Source organism: Urocitellus parryii, chromosome X (genome assembly GCF_045843805.1).
Source record: "Urocitellus parryii isolate mUroPar1 chromosome X, mUroPar1.hap1, whole genome shotgun sequence".
Taxonomy (NCBI): Eukaryota; Metazoa; Chordata; class Mammalia; order Rodentia; family Sciuridae; genus Urocitellus; species Urocitellus parryii.
In genome coordinates this window covers 75,521,256-75,546,189 of record NC_135547.1, presented here as the reverse complement: position 1 = coordinate 75,546,189, position 24,934 = coordinate 75,521,256, and the positions used below count along the sequence as shown (strand labels likewise).

At 36.6% G+C, this 24,934-nt stretch overlaps 1 protein-coding gene across 1 annotated transcript in view; it reads left to right on the top strand.

Annotated features, from left to right (window-relative positions):
* The window catches only part of Tex11 (testis expressed 11), a 290,767-nt gene that overhangs the window by 75,373 nt on the left and 190,460 nt on the right, over positions 1-24,934 (top strand). The window contains exon 7 of the mRNA XM_077793635.1: positions 2,863-2,948. Within this exon, the coding sequence (XP_077649761.1) occupies positions 2,863-2,948 (86 nt within the window). The remainder of the gene's footprint in view (positions 1-2,862; positions 2,949-24,934) is intronic.

The window sequence follows — 24,934 nt, the reverse complement described above, 5'->3', positions numbered from 1 at the left end:
CTTTCCATCCTTCCTTCTACTTTATTTTTGCAGTGCTGGGAATTAAACCCAAGGTCTACTGCATGGACAACATATTTCTTTCTTTCTTTCTTTTTTAAAGAGAGAGAGAGAATTTTAATATTTATTTTTTAGTTTTCGGCGGACACAACATCTTTGTTTGTATGTGGTGCTGAGGATTGAACCCGGGCCGCACGCATGCCAGGCGAGCACGCTACCGCTTGAGCCACATCCCCAACCCGACAACATATTTCTTTAAACAAATGTTTTTATTAACCTTTTTTACTTCAATATCCCATTAAAAATGTTTCAGAAGGACAGAGATTTTTATCCTTTTGTTCCATGATCTAACTATAATTCCTAGATTAATACTTACTAGATAGGAGATGCTTGGTAAATAGTTGTTACTGAAAGAATAAATGAATGGAACAGTATTAGTAGTAAAAGCATTTTTTTAGTCATTGTATTAAAAAAATTAGTACGGGGCTGGGGATATAGCTCAGTTGGTAGAGTGCTTGCCTCGCATCTACAAGGCCCTGGTTTCAATTCCCGGCAACACACACACACACACACACACATTGGTACATGTCTTTTGAGAGATTTTTTTTTAAGTTAGCTTTTTTGCCACTGCCACCAAAGACCTGACAAGAACAATTAGAGGAGGAAAAGTTTATTTGGAGGCTCATAGTTTCAGTTGATAGATGGCCAACTCCATTGCTCTGGGCACAAACCATGGTAAAAAACTGTGGCGGAGGAAAGCAGCGAGGAACATGGCAGAGAGGGAGACTACCCTCACCACTGACAAAATATATACCCCAAAGGCATTTCCCCAATGATCTACCTCCACACCCTACCTGCCTATAGTTATCATCTAATTCCTATCAGAGGAAGGATTAGGTCACTGATTAGGTTAAGGATATCATAACCCAAACATTTACCTCTTTCTTGCATTGTCTCACACATGAGCTTTCAGGAAACACCTCATATTCTAAACCATAACACTTTTAGTCTTTTATAGTTTTATTGTTATATGTTTATTATTATTTTGTATTCTTTTCTCCCCTAGGAAGTAACATTTAATATGAGTACACTTGAAGGTATTGTGAGAGTAGAGACAAATACTGAGGAAGTTGAACAAAGGCTCAGTACACATAAATGTTCATCAAAAATTTTATTTTCCATTTTCTCTGTGTAAATTTAGTTGTAGGCCTCTGCAAGTGGGTGTGAGCTGCATTATTCCAGTATAGCTATATTGTTGGCCGGCCCTATTTGAACCTATGAGAACTGGGGCATATAATAAGTTAAACTGTTTTTTAAATATTTATTTTTAGTTGTAGTTGGACCCAATACCTTTATTTTATTTATTTATTTTTATGTGGTGCTGAAGATCAAACCCAGCACCTCACACAAGCTAGGTGACTGCTTTACCACTGAGCCACAACCCCGGCCCCAGTTAAACTGTTTTTGTTGAAGTGTTAAGAATGCATTTAAATACCATTGGATTCATAGGAGGCACACATTAACAAGAGTATTCTTTATTTTAAATTCATATATATATATATATATTTTTAAATTCATATATATATATTTTTTTTTAAATTCATATATATATATATTTAAATTCATATATATATATATATTTTTTTAAATTCATATATATATATATAAGTCTGATGTGCTCAGGCATGCATATTGAATTTCTACTTTTTGAATGTACTATAAGTTGAAAGGGTTTTTTTTTTTTGAAGAAAGATCGGTCTTTATAGATTACTTATAAATAACTTGCTTCAGATTCTCAATTGAGGATCAGCTTCTGTAGTCCTGCTCAGGTAAATCTTTTTTTTTTTTTTAAACGCTTTATTTTATTTTTTAGTTGTAGATGGTAGGCAAGTGCTCTACTGCTGAGCTACAACCCCAGCCCCTCAGGTAAATCTTATAAAGGACTCCTTTATATGAGTATAATCAAATTCTGTATATGTGATTTCTTTAATTCTGGATAGGTGAGGGGGTATTTTGATAATTTATTAGAATTAAGCAATTTTTCTTCTTCCATTTCTAGTATGTTGAAGGGTGAAATTTCTGTAAAATGTGACATTAATGGAGGGACTGAGATGCTGATTAGCCTACAAAAGAGTACTTTCCTGTGGCATTCACTATTCACACATCTGTTTCTACTTTTATCTTCGTGGTAATTTATAAAAAGGAAATTTTTGTTGTTGTTCAAGAAAGTCCATTAAACCTGTTATTTCTAAATAAACCTTATGACTGGATAGTTCTTTGAACATATTTTAGAATTTAGAATTTTAAAAAGTTGTCTTAATTTTGAAAAAAAAGAATCATTTCTTTTCCCTCCTCAATAGTAACTTTTGTCTTTTTTTTTTAAAGAGAAAGAGAGAATTTTAATATTTATTTTTTAGTTTTCGGCGGACACAACATCTTTGTTTATATGTGGTGCTGAGGATCGAACCTGGGCCGCACACATAACCAGGCGATCGCGCTACCGCTTGAGCCACATCCCCAGCCCTAACTTTTGTCTTTGAGTCTACTTCCTACTTAACGCCTTTTCCTAGATCTGGCAACCCAAATCAATGTTTTAGCCTGTTGTTTTGCTGTGCAGTGATTGGATTTCTCCATTGAAGTTACAAAGCATGTTTCACATTCTACTACTAATCTATTGTAATTTTTAACTTGAATGTTTTGTAGTTTTCTTTATATAAATTGACAGGTTTTGATAAGGAAGTTTATTTTGATGTACAGAATGCATTATGGACATGTTTTAAAGACTTTGAGCAGCTGTTGATACTTATTTTTAACTTTAAGGAAATCATGAATCTGACATGTTATTCTTTTTTTTTTTTACTACAGACAGGATATCTTCATGTTCTCTGTTACAACTTCGGAGTAGAAACCCACAAGCATAATAAATATCAAGAAAGTTCTTTCTGGCTTAGGTAATGTAAACAAAAAAAGAATGTAAATTTAGGAAATTATAATACAGGTCTGCTAATATTTAATCTAGCATATTTTGGCAGTTTAAACCTTGTCTGACTTTGAAAGCCAACATTTTAATTTATTTACTCCTTTAACATGTATTGTTTTTTTTTTAATTCTTACATGTTGCCAGTTGATATAAAGATAAAGATGAATTCCCTTCTTACTATATTGTAAGAGCATTAATTCCCCTCTATTTCTCCTTTGTCTCTTCATCAGGAGTATGAAAATTTGTGTTGAATTTGTTGATTTTGCTTTGGTACTTTTTTTTTTTTTGCATCAGGGATTGAACCCAGGGACATGAGCCACTTTTCTGTATTTTATTAGGGTCTTGCTAAGTTGTTGAGGCTGGCTTTGAACTTGTGATCCCCCTGTTTCAGCTGCCCAAGCTTCTAGAATTACAGTTGTGCACCACCGTGCCTGGTGCTTTGGTACTTATTGATGTCTGACCACTCCTAAGTAGAAGGTGGGGAAAGGGGTGGGCAAGAGTAGAATCAGCTAAAATTACAAGTCTTGTGAATTTTGGTATTTTGATATTTGTCAAATAAATATATATTTAGTGCTTATTGTATCCTGAATACTATACTAAGATTTGTACTGCCATGCTGCATCAAGTATCAAGAGAATAATATAAAAGTATCAAGAGAATAATATAAAAATACAGTAATTACATCTAAGAAACCTATCTTTCACTTGAAAATGTAGGTCCAGCACAGATTCCAACATAAAATAGTTATTTGATAATTGTTAGTTAAATGAATTTATATGAAAAGTCTGCTTTTCTGGCATTTATCACTTTGAATATCAGATACTTGTGGGGTAAAAAATATCCAATCTGTTCACCACTATTAACTCTTTCTGAGTAAAGGGTTAATTCTAGTTATTTGAAGATACTCCCATGATTATTTTAACTATAGTCTTAATGATTGTGAAAATTACATTTGTCATCTAAGGAGATAAATACATGTTTCATCATTGAGATTATAGTACTTACACCCTATATATCTCTATCAAAGTATTTGTGCAAATAACTTGTTTATATAAAAGACTTTTTAAAGTTCAAAGATGGCTCAAACTTCGTATAAAGAACATTGCCTGACAGAGTGATCTTATGCAATTATAAAATGTACACTTGTTTCAATTTAGACTGTTTTAAATAATTTGGAACATTCCTGGAATTTTAATTCTAAATCACATTTTTTAAATAAATTTGATTCTTTGAAATATACAGAAGAAGTTACCTAGTTCACCATAGGTTTTACCACAGATTTCATGTAAATGATCACCCTTATATAAAATGCATAATAACTAAGCTCTATTCCAGGATTTAACAGCATTGGGGAATAGGACACTCACAAAGTGGCATCAACTTATGAAAACAGTGGGATGCTAAGGAGGTAACAATAGAAAGGTTAAAAAAATGCTGGTGACATGATGGCTTCTGGAGATTTAAGACTGGAGTTAAAAATAAAGTTTATGCCCAGAATGAGGTTGCATTAGGAATCATAATAAATGTTCTCTAAGAATTGATCATAAGAATAGGGAGAGACTTGGGGCTGGGGTTGTGGCTCAGTTGTAGAGTGCTTGCCTAGCATGCATGAGGCACTGGGTTCGATTCTCAGCACCATATACAAATAAATAAAGTCCCATCAACAACTAAAAAAAAAACAATTAAAAAAAATAAAATAGGGAGAGACTTGAGTGGCATTACATGTAGGTTATTTTCATATATGCCACAGGTACACTTTTTGGGTTCTTTTTAGTTATACATGACAGTAGAATCCATTTTGACATAATTATAAAAGCATGAAATATATACTGTTCTAATCTAGTTCCCAGTGCCTCTCCTTTCCCATCCTTCCACCAAACCCCTGTTCCCTTCTCTCTACTGATCTTCCTGCCATTTATTCATATTTTTTAAAATTATTACATGATGGTGAGATTCACTTTGGTATATTCACATATGTACATAGGAAAGTTATATCAGATTCATTCAACTGTCTTTCCTTTTCCCATCCTTTCCCCCTTCCCTTCATTCTCCTTCATCTACTCCACTAAACTTCTATTCTTTTTTTAATCCCTCCCTCTTATTGTAGGTTAGCTTCCACATCTGTTTTGTTTTTAAAAAACTTTATGGAAGAAAAATGTGATGGTGGTCATGACTGACATCCATATTATAAGCTTTTTATAGACATAATTTGATCAACAGTCATATTCTCATAAAATGTATATAATAACAAATTTGTAAACTACCACTTAGTATGATGCTTTTGTGTTTTCACTAGACTGAGGAAACAGGAAGAACATGAAGTCTAGCCCTAGTTATTTTGTATACTTTAAATCTCTCTGAGTATTTTTCCCACATCTTTTGATGATATAAAAGTGACTGGGGGGCTGGGGTTATAGCTTAGTGGTAGAGTGCTTGCCTAGCATGTGTGAGGCACTGGGTTCGATCCTCAGCACCACATATAAATAAAATAAAGCTATTGTGCCCATCTATAACTAAAAACATTAAAATGATAATAGTAAAGAAATGGCTGGGTTTGGTGGTACATGCCTGTAATCCCAGCAACTCTGGAGGCTGAGGCAGGAGGATTGTGAGTTCAAAGGCAGCCTAAGCAAAAGTGAGGTGCTAAGCTCAGTGAGACTCTGTCTCTAAACAAAATACAAAATAGGGCTGGGGATGTGGCTCTGTGGTTAAATACCCTTGAGTTCAATCCCTGGTACCCCCCCCCCCAATTACATTGATGGGATGCCATATATTTTAATTCATGTATACACTGTATAATGTTTATATCAGATTAACATATCTCTTCAAACATTTATCATTTCCTTATGGTGAAAATATTCAAAATCATTCTAATCTTTATTTATTATTGTAATATTGTGCTCAGAGTAGTTTTATTTACATCTATCTATCTATTATCTATGTATGCAGTTCTGGGGATCAAACCAAGGGCTTTGTGCATGTCAGGCAAGTGCTCTACCAGTAAGCTACAACTGTAGCCCTACTAGCCTTTTAAGATATACAGTACATATTTGTTAATCTATAGTTACTCTACTGTGCACTAGTACACCTGAACTTCTTAGTCTTTAATTGTAACTTTATTACCCATTGATCAATCTTTCCTCATCCTTCTCCCTAGCTTCTGGTAACTACCATTTCACTCTGAACTTCTATGAGATCAACTTTTTTAGATTGTACATATGAGTGAGATCATGCAGCATTTGACTTTCTGTGCAGTATTATGTTGAATAAAAGTAGTGAGAGGGGGCATCCTTGTCTTGTTCTACTGAGAGAGTCTTCAGCTTTTCCTCATTGACTTATTTCCGCTTGACTTATTTCACTTAACATAATGACCTAGGTATCTGTCCGTATTGTCACAAATGATGGGGTTTCTTTCCTTTTTATGGCTGAATATTATTCCATTGTGCATATATCACATTTTCTTTATCCTTTCATCCACTAATGGAAACTTAGCCCATTTCTGTCTTTTTTGCTATTGTGAATAGTATTGTGATAAACACAGTTGTCTCTTTGACATAACCAAATTCATTTCCTTTGGATATATACCTAGTAGTGGAATTGCTGGGTCATATGGTAGTTCTATTTTTAATTTTTTAAGAACCTTCATACTGCTTTCTATAACAGATGTACTAATTTACATTCACAACAACAGTGTGAGAGGATTGCCTTTTTTCCACATCTTTGCCAATCCTTGTTAATTTTTTACTTTGTGATAATAGCCGTTCTTAATGGAGTGAGGTATATCTCATCTGTATTTCAGTGATGATTAGTGATGTTGAGCATCATTTCATCTACCTGTTGGCGATTTGTCTGCCTTCTTTTGAGAATATATATTTAGGGTCCTGTTGTGGTTCCATACAAGTTTTAGGGTGGTTTTGTCCTGTTCTGTGAAGTTCTGTGAATAATGTTATTGGTATTTTTTTTTATTGTTGGTCATTCAAAACATTACATAGTTCTTAATACATCATATTTCACAGTTTGATTCAAGTGGGTTATGAATTCCCAATTTTACCCCGTATACAGATTGCTGAATCACATCAGTTACCCTTCCATTGATTGACATATTGCCTTTCTAGTGTCTGATGTATTCTGCTGTCTGTCCTATTCTCTACTATCCCCCCTCCCCTCCCCTCCCCTCCCCTTTTCTCTCTCTACCCCTTCTACTGTAAATCATTTCTTCCATTTGTATTATCTTGTCTTACCCCTCCTTTCCTCTTATATGTCATTTTGTATAACCCTGAGGATCGCCTTCCATTTCCATGCGATTTCCCTTCTCACTCCCTTTCCCTCCCACCTCTCAACCCTGTTTAATGTAAATCTTCTTCTCAAGCTCTTCGTCCCTACCCTGTCCTTGTTTACTGCCCTTATATCAAAGGAGTCATTTGGTATTTGTTTTTTAAAGATTGACTAGCTTAACTTAGCATAATCTGCTCTAATGCCATCCATTTCCCTCCAAATTCTATGATTTTGTCATTTTTTAATGCAGAGTAATACTCCAGTGTGTATAAATGCCACATTTTTTTTTATCCATTCATCTATTGAAGGGCATCTAGGCTGATTCCACAATCTTGCTATCGTGAATTGTGCTGCTATGAACATCGATGTAGCATGTAGCAGTGTCCCTGTAGCATGCTCTTATTAGGTCTTTAGGGAATAGACCGAGAAGGGGAATAGATGGGTCAAATGGTGTTTCCATTCCCAGCTTTCCAAGAAATCTCCATACTGCTTTCCAAATTGGCTGCACCAGTTTGCAGTCCCACCAGCAATGAACAAGTGTGCCCTTTTCCCCGCATCCTCTCCAGCACTTATTGTTGTTTGACTTCCTAATGGCTGCCAATCTTACTGGAGTGAGATGGTATCTTAGGGTAGTTTTGATTTGCATTTCTCTGACTGCTAGTGATGGTGAGCATTTTTTCATGTACTTATTGATTGATTGTATGTCCTCCTCTGAGAAGTGTCTGTTCAGGTCCTTGGCCCATTTATTGATTGGGTTATTTGTTATCTTATTGTCTAATTTTTTGAGTTCTTTGTATATTCTGGTTATTAGGGCTCTATCTGAAGTGTGTGGAGTAAAGATTTGTTCCCAGGATGTAGGCTCCCTGTTTATCTCTCTTATTGTTTCTTTTGCTGAGAAAAAACTTTTTAGTTTGAGTAAGTCCCATTTGTTGATTCTAGTTGTTAACTCTTGCGCTACGGGAGTCCTATTGAGGAATTTGGAGCCCGATCCCACAGCATGTGGATAACCAACTTTTTCTTCTATCAGATGCCGTGTCTCTGATTTAATATCAAGCTCCTTGATCCATTTTGAATTAACTTTTGTGCATGGAGAGAGATAGGGATTCAGATTCATTTTGATGCAAATGGATTTCCAGTTTTCCCAACACCATTTGTTGAAGATGCTATCCTTCCTCCATTGCATGCTTTTAGCCCCTTTATCAAATATAAGATAGTTGTAGTTTTGTGGATTGGTTACTGTGTCCTCTATTCTGTACCATTGGTCCACCCGCCTGTTTTGGTACCAGTACCATGCTGTTTTTGTTACTATTGCTCTGTAGTATAGTTTGAAGTCTGGTATCGCTATACCGCCTGATTCACACTTCCTGCTTAGCATTGTTTTTGCTATTCTGGGTCTTTTATTATTCCATATGAATTTCATGATTCTTTTATCTATTTCTACAAGAAATGCTGTTGGGATTTTGATTGGCATTGCATTGAACTTATAGAGAACTTTTGGTAATATCACCATTTTGATGATGTTAGTTCTGCCTATCCATGAGCAGGGTATATTTTTCCATCTTCTCAGGTCTTCTTCTATATCTTTCTTTAGGGTTCTGTAATTTTCATTGTATAAATCTTTCACCTCTTTTGTTAGGTTGATTCCCAAGTATTTTATTTTATTGGGGGATATTGTGAATGGAGTAGTTGTCCTCATTTCCATTTCAGAGGATTTGTCGCTGATATACAGGAATGCCTTTGATTTATGCGTGTTGATCTTATATCCTGCCACTTTGCTGAATTCATTTATTAGCTCTAATAGCTTCTTTGTAGACCCTTTTGGGTCTGCTAGGTATAGAATCATATCATCTGCAAATAGTGATAATTTAAGTTCTTCTTTTCCTATTTTTATGCCTTTAATTTCTTTCGTGTGTCTAATTGCTCTGGCCAGTGTTTCGAGGACTATGTTGAACAGAAGTGGTGAGAGAGGGCATCCCTGTCTTGTACCAGATCTTAGAGGGAATGCCTTCAATTTTTCTCCATTTAGAATGATGCTGGCCTGTGGCTTATCATAGATTGCTTTTACAATGTTGAGGTATGATCCAGTTATCCCTAATTTTTCTAGAGTTTTGAACATAAAGGGATGCTGTACTTTGTCGAATGCTTTTTCTGCATCAATCGAGATGATCATATGGTTCTTATTTTTAAGTCTAGTGATGTGGTGAATAACATTTATTGATTTCCGTATATTGAACCAGCCTTGCATCCCAGGGATGAATCCTACTTGATCATGGTGTATAATTTTTTTGATATGTATTTGAATCCGGTTCGCCAGAATTTTATTGAGGATTTTTGCGTCAAGGTTCATTAGAGATATTGGTCTGTAGTTTTCTTTCTTTGAAGTGTCTTTGTCTGGTTTTGGAATCAGGGTGATGTTGGCCTCGTAGAATGAATTTGGAAGTTCTCCCTCTTTTTCTATTTCCTGAAATAGCTTGAAAAGTATTGGTGTTAGTTCCTCTTTAAAGGTTTTGTAAAACTCTGCTGTATACCCATCCGGTCCTGGGCTTTTCTTAGATGGTAATCTTTTGATGGTTTCTTCTATTTCCTCTATTGTTATTGGTCTGTTTAGGTTGTCTATATCCTCCTGACTCAATCTGGGCAGATCATAAGACTTAAGGAATTTATCTATGCCTTCACTATCTTCTATTTTATTGGAGTATAAGGATTCAAAATAATTTCTGATTATCTTCTGTATTTCTGAAGTGTCTGTTGTGATATTGCCTTTTTCATCCCGTATGCTAGTAATTTGGGTTCTCTCTCTTCTTCTCTTCGTTAGCATGGCTAAGGGTCTGTCAATTTTATTTATTTTTTCAAAGAACCAACTTTTAGTTTTGTCAATTTTTTCAATTGTTTCTTTTGTTTCAATTTCATTAATTTCAGCTCTGATTTTAATTATTTCTTGCCTTCTACTTCTTTTGCTGTTGTTTTGCTCTTCTTTTTCTAGGATTTTGAGATGAAGTATGAGATCATTTATTTGTTGGTTTTTTCTTTTTTTGAGGAATGAACTCCAAGCAATGAATTTTCCTCTTAGAACTGCTTTCAATGTGTCCCATAGATTCCGATATGTTGTGTCTGTGTTTTCATTTAACTCTAGGAAGTTTTTAATTTCCTCCTTGATGTCTTCTAAAACCCATTGATCATTCAGCAACCTATTGTTCATTCTCCAGGTGATGCTTGATTTTTCCTTCCTTCTTTTATCATTGATTTTCAGTTTCATTCCATTATGATCAGATAAGATGCATGGTATTATCTCTACCCCTTTATATTGTCTAAGAGTTGCCCTGTGACATAATATATGGTCTATTTTTGAGAAGGTTCCATGTGCTGCTGAGAAAAAAGTGTAACTACTTGATGTTGGGTGGTATAGTCTATATATGTCAATTAAGTCTAGGTTGTTAATTGTGTTATTGAGTTCTATAGTTTCCTTATTTAACTTTTGTTTGGAAGATCTGTCCAGTGGTGAGAGAGGTGTGTTGAAGTCTCCCATGATTATCGTATGGTGGTCTATTAGACTCTTGAACTTGAGAAGAGTTTGCTTGATGAACAAAGCTGCACCATTATTTGGGGCATATATATTTATGATTGTTATGTCTTGTTGGTGTATGGTTCCCTTGAGCAGTATGAAGTGTCCTTCTTTATCCCTTTTGATTAACTTTGGCTTGAAATCTATTTTATTAGATATGAGTATGGACACTCCTGCTTGTTTCCGCAGTCCATATGAGTGGTATGATTTTTCCCAACCTTTCACCTTCAGTCTATGAATATCTTTTCCTATCAGATGCATCTCCTGTAGGCAGCATATTGTTGGGTCTTGTTTTGTGATTCATTCTACTAGCCTGTGTCTCTTAATTGGTGAGTTTAAGCCATTAACATTTAGGGTAATTATTGAGATCTGGTTTGTTCTTCTAGCCATATTTGTTTATTGATGTTACTAAACCTGATTTATTATCCACTTTGACTACTTTCCCCCCTTTACTGTCCTACCTCCCATTGTTGGTTTTCCATGTTATTTTCCATTTCCTCTTCCTGTAATGTTTTGCCAAGGATTTTTTGAAGAGATGGTTTTCTAGCTGCGAATTCTTTTAACTTTTGTTTATCGTGGAAGGTTTTAATTTCATCTTCTATCCTGAAGCTTAATTTCGCCGCATACACGATTCTTGGTTGGAAACCATTTTCTTTCAGTGTTTGAAATATGTTATTCCAGGATCTTCTAGCTTTCAGAGTCTGTGTTGAGAGATCAGCTGTTATCCTGATTGGTTTACCCCTAAATGTAATCTGCTTTCTTTCTCTTACAGCTTTTAAAATTCTCTCCTTATTCTGTATGTTGGACATCTTCATTATAATGTGTCTAGGTGTGGATCTCTTATGATTTTGCACATTCGGCGTCCTGTAGGCTTCTAGGATTTGGGATTCTGTCTCATTCTTCAAGTCTGGGAAGTTTTCTCGTATTATTTCACTGAATAGACTGTTCATTCCTTTGGTATGGAGCTCTGTGCCTTCCTGTATCTCAATGACTCTTAAATTTGGTCTTTTAATATTGTCCCATAATTCTTGGATGTTCTGCTCATGGTTTCTTAGCAGACCTGCTGAGCTGTCTATGTTCTTTTCCAGTTGAAATACTTTGTCTTCATTGTCTGATGTTCTCTCTTCTAAGTGATCTACTCTGCTGGTAGTATTCTCAATTGAGTTTTTAAGTTGGTTTATTGTTTCCTGCATTTCTAGGATTTCTATTTGTTTGTTTTTTATTACCTCTATCTCCCTGTGAAATTGATCTTTTACTTCCTGGATTTGTTTGTCAATGTGATCTTTCATTGTCTGATTTTGCTGTCTCATGTCTTCCTTGAGACTCCAGATCATCTGAAGCATATATATCCTGAACTCTTTATCTGACATTCCATCTGTTGCAGCTATTACCTCTTCTAAAGTTGAGTTGACCTGCATTGCTTGTGGTCCTTTCTTTCCTTGTCTTTTCATACTGCTCGCGTTTCTTTCTGCTTGGTGCAACTGTTGTGTTTTTTATTTTTACCCCCTATTTATTTATATTGCTCTTGTATAGTTGGGAAGTCTCCCTTGCAGGGCGGGTAGTGGCTGTGCTCCTCCTCTAATTAGGGTGGTCTGTCTACCACGCTGATCAGTCACAGGTCTGCCCCCCGTGCGGGCACGGGTGGCGGCTCTGCTCTGCCCCCACTCCAATTGTGGTAACGTAACTACCATGCCCTGGGGTCGTTGGTCCTGATCTGGATGTGGGTGGCGGTTCTGCTGGGTCCCCACTCCAATTGGTGTGACGTGTCTACCACATTGGCAGGCCTCTAGGCCGGTGGGTCGCAGTTCTGCACACAGCCCCCAGTCCCAATGGGGGTACCTGACTACCTCTCTAACGGGTCACTGGGCCCCCTCCGGACCCGGGCGGCGACCCTGCTCCGCCCCCACTCCAACCAGTGTGACGCGACTGCCTCGGTGTTACGTGTCCACCACGCTGGCAAGCTACCTGGCCTGTCTTGCCAGTGGGCCGCAGGTCTGCCTGCCCTGCTTGCTCAGATGGCAGCTCTGCACAGCCCCTACTCCAAATGAGGTTACTTGGCTACCGTGCCGCGGGGTCGCTGGTCCTATTCTAGGCGTGGGCGGCTACTCTCTTCAGTCCCAGCTGCATTTGGGGTGTCATGATACCACGCCGGCGGGTCACTTGGCCTGCTCTGGGCGCAGGTGGAAGCTCCACTCTGCCCCACAGCACCCAGCAGGACCCTGACTGAGAAGCAGTCACCGCTGGTTCCCTAGCCTTGGGCCAAAGCAGCTTAGGTAGCCAGAACCCCGCCTCTCCGATCCCGATACACTCTCCACTGGGAGCTGGCTCCAGAGAGCGACCCCCACGGGTTCCCCAGCCCCAGGCCAAAACTGTTCCGGGAGTCAGAACCCAGTCGCCCCAAGCTCAGCGCACGCTCCACTTGGAGCTGGCCTCCACCGGCAGTCTCCGCAGTTTCCTCAGACCTGGGCCAGGTTAGCCCCGGGAACCAGAATCCAGCTGCTCAGTGCCCGGCGCACGCCTTGCCAGGCACGAGCCTCTAGGAGTATTCTCCACAGGATCCCCAGTCCCGAGCCTGAGCAAGAAATCTGTCTGCTAGACACAGGCAAATACCAGCCTGAAATCACCTGTTCTGTAGCTGAATGAGCTGAGATCAGTAGAACATGGGGATGATTACATCATCTTTCCGAAATGGCGGCTGCTGTCCTCCTCTGTGGTCTGACCGGTGTCTGGAACCAAACTGGACCGCTTCTCTCCTCTGTCTCAAAGCCGGAACTCAGCACTAAGCGCTGCCAATGTACCACTGGCGGGAGCCCCCCGAATCTGTATCGCTGCTCCCCCGCTCCGGCACCTTGCCGCTCCCCAGTGCGCGCCACAGACTCCAGCCGCGGGGCGATCGCCTATCAGGCTATGCGACCCTCCATGCGGAGAAATGGAGCTCCCACAGCCGAACCTCGCACGATGGAAATCTGTCCACTAGATTCTGGAGCACCTCAATTTCACTGGAAATTCCCAACAAGATAGCCTTCAGCCGATTCACATCGTCTTTCTCCCGCTCAGTGACGCGGCGCACTGGGGTAATGCACTCCCTTCGCCTCCCTAAAAACACTCTGGTGGGAGCCGTAGCCGGGAGTTCCGTGCGGTGGGTCCCGCGCCACTCCTGATTCCCCCGTGTGGGCAGGGCTGTTCGAAGTGCCCGGCGGTCAGGGCGCGTTTGTCCGTTTGCCGTGTGGGCGGGGCCCTTTGCAGAGCCCGGTGGGCGGGAGTTGTTCACAGGAGCGGGGTGGGGGTGGGGGTGGGGGGGTCCTGTTATTGGTATTTTGAATGGGATTACATCAAATGTGTATATTACTTTAGTAGTATGGATATTTTAACAATATTGATTTTTCTATTCCTTAAGGAAGGAATGTCTTTCTATGTTTCTTGCCCTCTTTAATTTATTTATGTTTTTCATTTTAGACCTCTTTCAAAACCTCTTTGATAAAATTTGCCCCTAGATTTTGTATCTATTATAAATGGGACTGGCTGTCCTGATTTCTATTTCAGATAATTCAGTATTGGCATATAGCAATGCTGCTTATTTTGTATGTGAATTTAGTATCCTGCAACTTCACTAAATTAATTTATTACTTCTAATAATATTTTGGTGGTGTCTTTGAGGTTTTCTATATATAAGAATCATATCACCTGTGAATGATGACAGTTTGACTTCCGCTTTTTCAATTTGGGTACTCTTTCTACCTCTTGCTTGATTGCTCTGATTAGGACTTCCAGTATTATGTTGAATAAAAGTAGTGAGAGGGGGCATCCTTCTCTTGTTCTAATGAGAAAGTTTTCAGCTTTTCTTCATTCAGTAGTATTAGCTATTGGCTAATTATAAAGTCCGTTTATTATTTTAAGGTACATTCCTGATATACCTAATTTATTCAGCATTTTATCAGGAAGGGATGTGGAATTTTATCAGTGCCTTTCTACATCTTTTGAGAAGATAGATGTCTCTCATTTTGTTGATGTGGTGTGTCATATTTATTGTGTATGTTGGACCATCCTTACATCAGTGGGATGAATCTAACTTAATCATGGTGACTAATCTTTTTTAATGTGCTGTTGGATTTAGCTTGCTAGTATTTTCTTTTCTTTTTGTTTTTGATTATATAACAGGGCCTTGCTAAGTTGCTGAGGCTGTCCTAAAACTTTCCATCATCCTGTCTCTGCCTCCTTATAGGCATGTGCCACCATGCCTGGCCCTTGCTAGTATTTTCTTGAGAATTTCTGCATCTATGTTCATTAATAATATTGGTCTGTAGTTTTTTGTTGCTGTTGTTTCCTTGCCTGTTTTATTTTTTTAATTAGGGTAATGCTGGTCTCAGAGAATGTGTTTAGATAAATTCCCTCATTCAATTTTTTGGAATAATTTAAGAAGATCTAGTGTTAGTTCTCCTTTAAATGTTTGGTAGAATTCAACAGTGAAGTTTTCTGGTTCTGAGCTTTTAATTGATGGGATTTTTTAGTACTGATTTAATTTTATTACTTCTTATTGTTCTGTTCAAGTTTTCCGTTTCTTCATTATTCAATCTTGGTGAGATGCATTTATCCATTTCTTTTTTTTTTCAGTATTGAGGATTGAATCCTCAGCCCTTTTTTATATTTTATTTAGAGACAGGGTCTTGCTGAGTTGCTTAGGGCCTCGCTAAGTTGCTGAGGCTGGCTTTGAACTCATGATTCTCCAGCCTACTGAGCTGCTGGAATTACAGGCGTGTACAATTACATTGCACCCGGCTTTATCCATTTCTTATAGGTTCTCAAATTTGTCGGCATATAATTGTTCATAATACTTTCTGATTTTTTGTATTTCTTTGGTATCAGTTGTATTGTCTTCCTTTTCATTCGGTTTTTATTTGAGTCTCCTTTTTCTTATTCTAGATCAAGATTTGTCTATTTTATCTTTTTGAAGAACCAGCTCTTCATTTCATTGATGTTCTATATAGTTGTTTTAGATTCTATTTCACTTATGTCTGCTTTGATATTTATTTATTTTTTCTTTCTACTACTTTGCAGGGGGTTCCTTGAGATGCAGGAATCAGTTGTTTATCTGAGATCTTTCTTCTTTTTTGATGGAGGTATTAATTGCTACAAATTTTCTTCTTAGTGCTGATTTTGTTATACCCCATAGGTTTTGGTCTATTCTATCTCCATTTTCATTTTAATCAAGAAATTTTTGGGCTGGAGATGTGGCTCAGCGGTAGCGCGCTCGCCTGGCATGTGCGCGGCCCGGGTTCGATCCTCAGCACCACATACAAACAAAGATGTGTCTGCCGATAACTGAAAAATAAAATATTAAAAAAAAATTAAAAAAAAGAAATTTTTGCATTTTCTACTTGATTTCTTCCTTGATCTGTTAGCTATTCAAGGGTAAGTTGTTTAATTTCCATGTATTTGTGTACTTTCTGACATTTTCTTGTTATGGTTTCTAGTTTTATTACATTATGGTCAGAAGAGATGCCTGATATTATTTCAATACTTTAAAGTTTGCCAACATTTGTTTTGTGGCCTATCATATGATGTATCTTGGAGAATATTCCATGTGCTGAAGAGAAAAATGTGTACTCTGTAGCTGTTGGGTAGAGTGTTCTGTGGATGTCCATTAAGTTCATTTGATCTAGGGAGCCATTTAATTCTGCTGTTTCCTTGTTGATATTCTGTTTGCCTGATCTATCCATTGCTAAAAGTGAGGTGTTTATGTCCCCTACTATTACTGTGTTGGAGTCTGTCTTTCTCTTTAGGTCTATTTATATTTACTTTACATATTTGAATATGCCAATGTTAGGCATATCCAATGCATCTATATATGTTGTAGGGAACAATCGAAGCAGGACACCGGATAGGAAACAGGAAGCAGGTTTATTTGGCTGCAGTCAGGTTCAGAGGGCACAGCTTTCGCTGTAATCAATCAATCCTCCTGAACCCCTAGTTCAGGCAGTTTCAGAAGTTTATACCCAGTGTGTAAAGGGAGGGGCTCAGAAGTTCACAGTCTGCAGAAGTTCACATAAAAGCAGCTTTTTCTTTCATTCTTCTGGGCAAGTTAACTCTTCAAGGACAACACCTGAGAAGGGGAGAGCTTCTTCCCTGCTTTCTTCTCTCCCCACTGCCATCTGTTACCATGGAGCCCAATTAGTAATATCTTTTCTTATCTTTGAAATGTCAACATCTCTGTGAAGCTCCAGCTCAAGGCCAGAGGCCTTGTTAAAGGATGTTTCTTATCATAGTATGCATTTGCTGACACACTTCCCTTAGAAACCTTTACAAATTGTTATATATATATATATATATATATATATATATATATATTTTTTTTTTTTCTTACTAGATAGTCCATAAATGTTTGTGGAAAAACTAGTAAAGAGGTGTTCAGCACCTGGAGTGCCATCTCTTTTAGGCCCGTTTCCAAATTTAATTATTGTAAGATAGAGCAACATGAAATAGGAAGCTTAGCTACATTGGACTCTTGTTGAGATTCTTTTGCTGATAGTCCTAAAATCAATTATGGTGGAGATTTCTGGAGAAGCTTAATTAAGATTTTCTGTGGAGGAGGAGTGCCACTACATATATATGTTGCTTTTGTTTCTGTTTGCATGGAATATCTTTTTTTTTTTTAAGATAGGGTCTCACTATGTTGCCCAGGTTGGCCTTAAACTCACGACCCCTTTGCCTGACAGTCTCTTAAGTAGCTGGGATTAGAGGTCTGTACCACAGTTGCCAGCCCTGCATGGAATATTTTATTCCATCTTTTCATTTTCAGTCTAAGTGTGTCCTTAGAGACAAAGTGAGTTTTGTGTAAGCAATGTGTAGTTGGGTCTTGTTGTTGTTGTTTTTAATCCATCCACTTACTCTGTATCTCTTAATTGGAAAATCTAGCCCATTTACATCCAAGGTAATTATTGATAGGTAAAGTTTTACGATAGCCATTTTGTACTTTCTTTTCTAATTTTATTGTAGTTCTTTTTTCTTACTCTCTACAGTCTTCCTTGTGGCTCAGTGATTTGCTCTGGCAGTGTTTTGATTCCTTGCTTATTTTTTGTTTTTCTGTTATAGATTTTTGCTTTGTAGTTACCATGAGGCATACAAAAACATAATTTGATTATAACAAGCTATTTTGAAATAATAGCAACTTAACATGACTTTAAAGATAAAAGAAACAAAGAAACAAAATGTACTAATTAAAACTCTATACTTACACTCCATTCCTCCCCTCCTTAAGAATTTTTGGTGTCTCATATCTTTCTACATTGTGTATCTTAGTATAGTTATTACATTTTTGAATTTTTAATCTTCATAAAATATGAATGGTTATGTACAATGCTTATAAGAACATTCTGAAATCGTGTACATAGTTACTTTTACTAATGAGTTTTGTACCTTTAAGTATCTTTTTTCTTACTTATTAAGGGCTCTTTTAGGGCTGAGGAAATCCTTTTAGCATTTCATGTAGCACAGGTCAGCACAGGTCTGTTACAGATATGTTCTCTTAGTTTTTGTTTGTCTGGGAAGATCTTTATCCCTCCTTCATTGCTAGAAGACAGCATTGGTGGGTGCAGTATTCTTGTTTGGCAGGTTTTTGCCTTCAATACTGTGAAAATCTCATGCTACTCTTTCCTGTACTATAAACATTCTTCTGAGAAGTCTGCTGTCAGGTGAATTGGGACACCCTTCTGTGTTACTTATTTCTTTTCTCTTAGTGCCTTAAGGATATTCTCTTTGTATTTAACCTTTGCAAATTGATTGTAATATGTTTTGAGGTAGATGTGGTAGGGTAAAGTCTGACAGGTGACCTTTGATCTTTCTGGACCTGGATATTTGTAACTTTCTCTAGGTTTGGAATGTTTTATGTTATTATATCTTTCAATAAACTTTCCATATTTTTGGCATTCTCAAGTCCTCTTTTAACCCCCAAAACCTGAATATTTGCTTTTTAAATACTGTTCCAAAGTTTCTGTAGGCTTTCTTAACTCCCATTTATTCTTTTTTTTTCTCCTGTGCATTTTCAAATAGCCTGTCTTTGAGCTTATTACTTCTTTATTCTGTTTGATGTTTGCTGCTATTAATACCTTCTATGGCATTTAAATTTTTTTTCTATTCTGGACAATTTAGTGAGACCCTGTCTCAAAAAAAAAAAAAAAAAAGAAAGAAAGAAAAAGAAAAAAAAGGAGGGCTGGGAAAGTAATTCAGTGGTAAATTGCCCCTGGTTCAATCCCCAATGGCAATAACAGGTGGTGATATTGTTTAGAAAGCTCACTTCCATCCTCTTCCCTTTTTAAAGACAGATTTGAGTGTAGGTTTCTTTTCCTTTCTTGTTTTTTGTTTTTTTTTTTTTTTTTTTTGGTAGTGGGGAATGAACCCAGAGGCGCTTAAACACTGAGCCACATCCTTAGTCCCTTTCTGTATTTTATTTAGATACAGGGTCCCCCTGAGTTGCTTAGGGCCTTGCTGAGTTGCTGAAGCTGGATTTGAACTCCCAATCCTCCTGTCTCAGCCTCCCGAGCTGCTAGGATTATAGGTGTGCACCACTGTGCCCAACTGTGGTTTGTGTTTCTGATCTACCTTTGTGTATGTATTTTCGTGTGTGGTTTTGGAGATTAAACCCAAGGTCACAGACAGGCTAGGCTAGTGCTCTGCCGCTTAGCTATACCATAACCACCTGTATTGAGCTTCTGTGTCTACTCTTTGTCATAAGGAAATAAGTAGATGGAAAGAAAGTATTGATAAAGAACTTTCCTCCACAGTCTAGAAGATTTGTTAGTGACCTTTCAGTTTCCTTGATGGAATCTAAATTGTGTTATATTTTAAAATCTTATCTAATGATTAGGATATATATTATGCTGAACTTGGATTTTTTATAAGAGGTATACAGAAATTTTATTATAAACATTTTAGTATTCTAGAGATAACGGTTGTATACTAAAATACAAATTAGTCCAACTGAAAAGCCTTTGGACTGATATTGATTTTTGATTTACCACAAAGAATTTGCAGGGCTTTTACCCACTGGGAGAAAAATGCCCTAATCTCAAAACTATATATATATGTATATATGTATGTATATGCATACGTACATACAGTGTTTTCTTATTAATTTTGAATCTGGATGATCTGTCTGTTGATGAAAGTAGGGTATTAAAGTTTGCTAATATTTGTTTTATATGTTTAGATGCTAAAATATTGGGTGCATATACATTTACAATTGTTATAACCTCTTGGTGAATTGATCCCTTAGGCATTATATAATGGATTTTTGTGACTCCTATGATAATTTTTTATTTAAAATCCATTTTTTTCTGATATAGACACTCCTGTTCTCCTTTGGTAACCATTTTACATTGAATATTTTTCTATCCCTTCACTTTCAGCCAACATATATCTTTAAGACTGTAGTTTCTTATAGGAAGAAAATAGTTAGATCTTTCCTTCTTCATTACCCATTCAGCTGCTCTTTTTTTTTTTTTTTTTTGAGAGAAGATCATCTTATGTAGCCTAAGCTAGCCTTGAAGTCTTTCTGCCTCCATCTTCCAAGTAGCTGTGATCATAGGTATGCACCACTGTATATTTTTTGATTGGAGAGTTTAAGCCATTTACATTTAAATGGATTATTGGCAGGTAAGACCTTTCTGTTTGCCATTTTGTTAATAATTTTCAGTTCTTGTTCCTTTCTTCCTTTGTTCTCTTCCTTTATGATTTGAGATTTTTTTATAGTAGTATGTTTTGATTCCTTTCAATTTATCTTGTGTATCAATACATGTTTTTTGTCTGTAGTTACCATGAGACTTATATAAGATATTTCACTGTTCTAAAATTCTTTTTAAAACTGATAATATTTTAACTTTGATCACATTCAAAACCTTTGTATTCTACGCTGCCTCACCAACATTTTAATTTTTTGAGACAGGGTCTCCCTAAGTAGCCCATCCTGGCCTCAAACTTGCAAACTTCCTTCCTCAGCCTCCCAGGTAGTTGGGATTATTGGTGTGCACCCCCATACCTGACCATTTTATACACTTTTTTAAATATTTATTTTTTAGTTGTCATTGGACACAATATCTTTATTTTATTTATTTATTTTTATGTGGTGCTGAGGATGGAACCCAGGGCCTCACACATACTAGGCAAGCACCCTACTGCTGAGCCACAATCCCAGCCCCCCTCATTTTATATTTTAATGTCAAATTTTACATATTTTCATATTGTATATCCATTAACAAGTTAATGTAGCTATTATTATTTTAATACTTTTGTCTCTTTTACACTGCATTTAAAAGTGATTCACATATTACCATTACAGTATTATAATATTGTGAACTTGACTGTATTCTTATATTTCTCATGAGTTTTACCCTTTTTTTTTCCGGGGGGGGGTGGTGGTGGTGGCGGGGATTGAACTCATTTGAGCACTGAGTCACATCCCCAGCTCTTTTTTGTGTTTTATTTAGAGACAGAGTCTCACTGAGTTGTTTAGGGTCTCACTAAGTTGCTGAGGCTGGTTTTGATCTTGCGATCCTCCTGCCTCAGCTTCTCAGCTGCAGGCACGTGCCACCACTCCCTGGCCAAGTTTTACACTTATTATATGTTTCCATATTGTTAGCATCTTTTTGTTTCAACTTGAAGAACTTTGTCATTGCTTGTGATGCAGGTCTAGTGGTGATGAATTCCCATAACTTACTTTTTGGGAATGTGTTTTGCCTTGCAATAATTTCTAAAAGACAGTTTTGCTGAGTGTAGTATTATTTTGGGAAGTTTTTTTCTCTCTCTCAGCACTTTTGAATATATCATCTCCCTTCCCTATTTGACCTGTAAGCTATCTACTAGAAACCTCATGATTGTCTTATAAAAATTCCCTTTTATGTTCCAAATTACTCTTCTTTTGTTGCTTTCAAGTATCTCTCCTTTTATATTACTTTTAAGAAATTGACTGTAATCTGTCATGGTGAGGATCTTTTTATGTTTAGTCTATGTGATATTCTTTGGCTTTCATGAATCTGAAAATTCTCTTCCAGCCATAGATTTAAGAGATTTTTCTCTCATTATTACCTTAAATAATCTTTCTGAACCTTTCTATTACCACGCTCCTTTGTATGAATGAGTCCTTTTGGGGTTCACATTATATATATTTATTTTTGCTTTATGCTATCTCTCATAGGTCTCATATGCTTTCCTCAATTTTTCATTCTTTCTTCTTTTTGTCCCTTTGACCAAATGATTTTAAAAGACCTATCTTCAAACTTGCTGATTCTTTTTTTCAGCTTGAACAATTCTGCTGTTGAAGCACTCTATGAAATCTTTTAGTTTCATTGTTGTGTTCCTCAGCTCCAGAATTTGTTGTTTTTTTTTAAAATAGTTTCTTCTTTTCACTTTGTTTATGTATTGTGTTCTCTTTTAACTTACTGAACTTTAAAAAGGTAATTATTTTGAAATTTTTGTCAGGCAACTTGTAGATCTTTGTTTCTTTAGGGATGGGTAACTTGTGCTTTAATTTGTTCCTTTGTTGGTGTCATGTTTCCCTGATTATCCTTGATTTCTTGTGGCCTTGTATTGGTGTCAGAACGTGTGAACAAATAGGCAGCTCTTCCATTCTTTACAGGCTGGCTTCAGTATGGAAAGCCTTTTACCAGTTAGCCTGTGCAGTGGTACTTGGTAGACCATTTGGTACTGTTCATGGGTGATTTTGCTGCTGGAGTCCTCCGTTATGCTGGCCTCTGGCCTATGTGTTTTTCCTGCATGGACTAGTCTATTGTTTGAGTCTTTGAAGGTTAATCTGGAGCTAGGTTCCACTGGAGTGTTACTATACCCTGGGTTTACTGGAGCCTTGGGTCATTTGGGCAAGCTTGGAGTTGGGGAAGGCCTAAAATCTGAGTTTGGAGTGGTAGCCTTGCCCTGAGATATACCTAGAGCTTGGGTCAATGGTTTCCAGTTTAGAACCTGGTGACATGAGTGCTGACCTGGCACTTGGACAGGCCTGGAATCTAAAGCTGCAGGGGCCAGCCTCATAGAGTATGCCTGGTGCCTGGGACCATAGGGGCAGGACTCAAGTCTTTGCCTGGGGAGTGGCTCTGGGATGTTCCTTGAGTCTGGAAGTGCAGACATCCTCATACTGAGGTGGGCTTCAAGTCTCAGTTCACAGGGATGGGGCTAAGATCTCTGATTTTATAATTATGGTAATTTAATTTGGGGGGTAAATAGTCAAAATGAAAGGGTAATAGCCATTGATATAATAAAAATAAAGTTTATAATCTCTTTGTTTTATTAAAGAAATTATTTGTGCTAAAAATAATAATCATAAACCTGGACTGGGTTGTGACTCAGTGGCAGAGTGCTTGCCTTACACATGTGAGGCACTGGGTTTGATCCCCAGCACTATATAAAAATAAATAAATGAAATAAAGTTATTGTTTCCATATAAAACTAAAAAACATTTTAAAAAATAATAATAAACCTACATAATATGGAAAGTTAAAGTTCCTATAATTATGCTCCCATTGTGCATAACATAACTATTAACATTCACTTTACATTCTTTTGATATTTTTCTAAAAATTGTTTATAAAAGCTTTTAACATATTAAATGATGTAGAAAACATCAAAATCATTGATATGTTTGTGAGATTGTAGAAGTTTTTGAGTTTTTTTTCCCAAAATGAACTGTGAGCAAAAAATATTAATAGAATTAAATAAAACCAAAGACTATACACAGGAAATTTCCTAATTGGTGATCTCTTGTTATATTAGAGTCTGTGAGATAAATAGATAAATGGAGAAAACAACATTCTGGAGAATTGGATAAAACCATGAAGATGTTCTATAAAAATAATCTAACATTGACCTTAATTAATAAAATTTAATGACCTTACTTCTTCAACCTGCGGGTTAGGAAGTAGATGTTTATACATTCCCAAAGAGGAGAATCCCTTGTAGGTTACAAAGAGTATTTCTTAACCCCTTGTGTGTTGTGTTGCCTTTTTCCCAATAAGATTGAAATAGAGCATGTTTTCAACAACCTCCTCCTTTCATGGTTGCAAGTTTACATTATTTTTTTAAAGCTAAACTTATTTTTGATAGTTTTTTTTGAGAATATAGGTAAATGTTTGGATGGGCAGTATGTTGTAGGATCTCAAAAATCCTTTTCCAACACTATTTAATGTTTTCTAAATATTAATCTGAAACCTATCTCACTTGGTGGGTAATATGAGTTGGTTCCCATTGATTAGAAGTAGTTGTTATCCTTTATGTAGTATCCTCAAGTGGAGAGAGAAGTATGTTTCTTTATTGCATATGTAAAAATTTTGATATACATCATAAATTCAAAAGAATAAAATGTATGCTATAGCTTTCTAAATTCATAGTACTTAGCTTTCTAAATTCATAGTGTTTAGGTTTAGTGAACCTGTATTATGTAATTTCCATCCTGAGTTTAAAAATAGCTATCTAAATGTGTGATATCTTTACTACTTTTACTTTACTACTGTTACACATGAATATATCACCAGAAGACTTATAATGAGAAATAAAGGAAATAATAAAATTAAATGTACAAATATTAATGGGACATTATATGAGCCCAGAACAGGTTTTAATGCTATTTGATATTCTTTTGTTTTCCCTTCTTAACCTGAGATCTTGAGAATTATATATAGCCATGCAACACAATCTAGGAGACTATCTCAGAGGTGCTGGAAAATCTGTTATTGATCAACTGTGACCGTGAGTCACTCAACTAACAACTACTATGTGCCACAATGTCTTCAACTGAAAATTAAACACAATTATTATCTGTGTCACAGGCTTGTCATGAGAATAGCATAAGTAACATAATAGTGCTTTGAAAAGTTAAGGGTATTATATAATCATGAGTGATGTTAAATTATTAATTTTAAAAAGGGTCCTATACAAAGCCAATTTTTAATGGAAAATGGGATATGTTAGTGCCATCTGGTGGAAATACAATGAATTGTATAATAGCAATTTTAATATAGAATATAATTTAATATAGATAACAATTTACAGCTGCAAGAAATCTTATAGATCATTTTCGTTCTATGGTGCTCTTGGGTTCTGTAAGAACATTAAGATTTCATTTA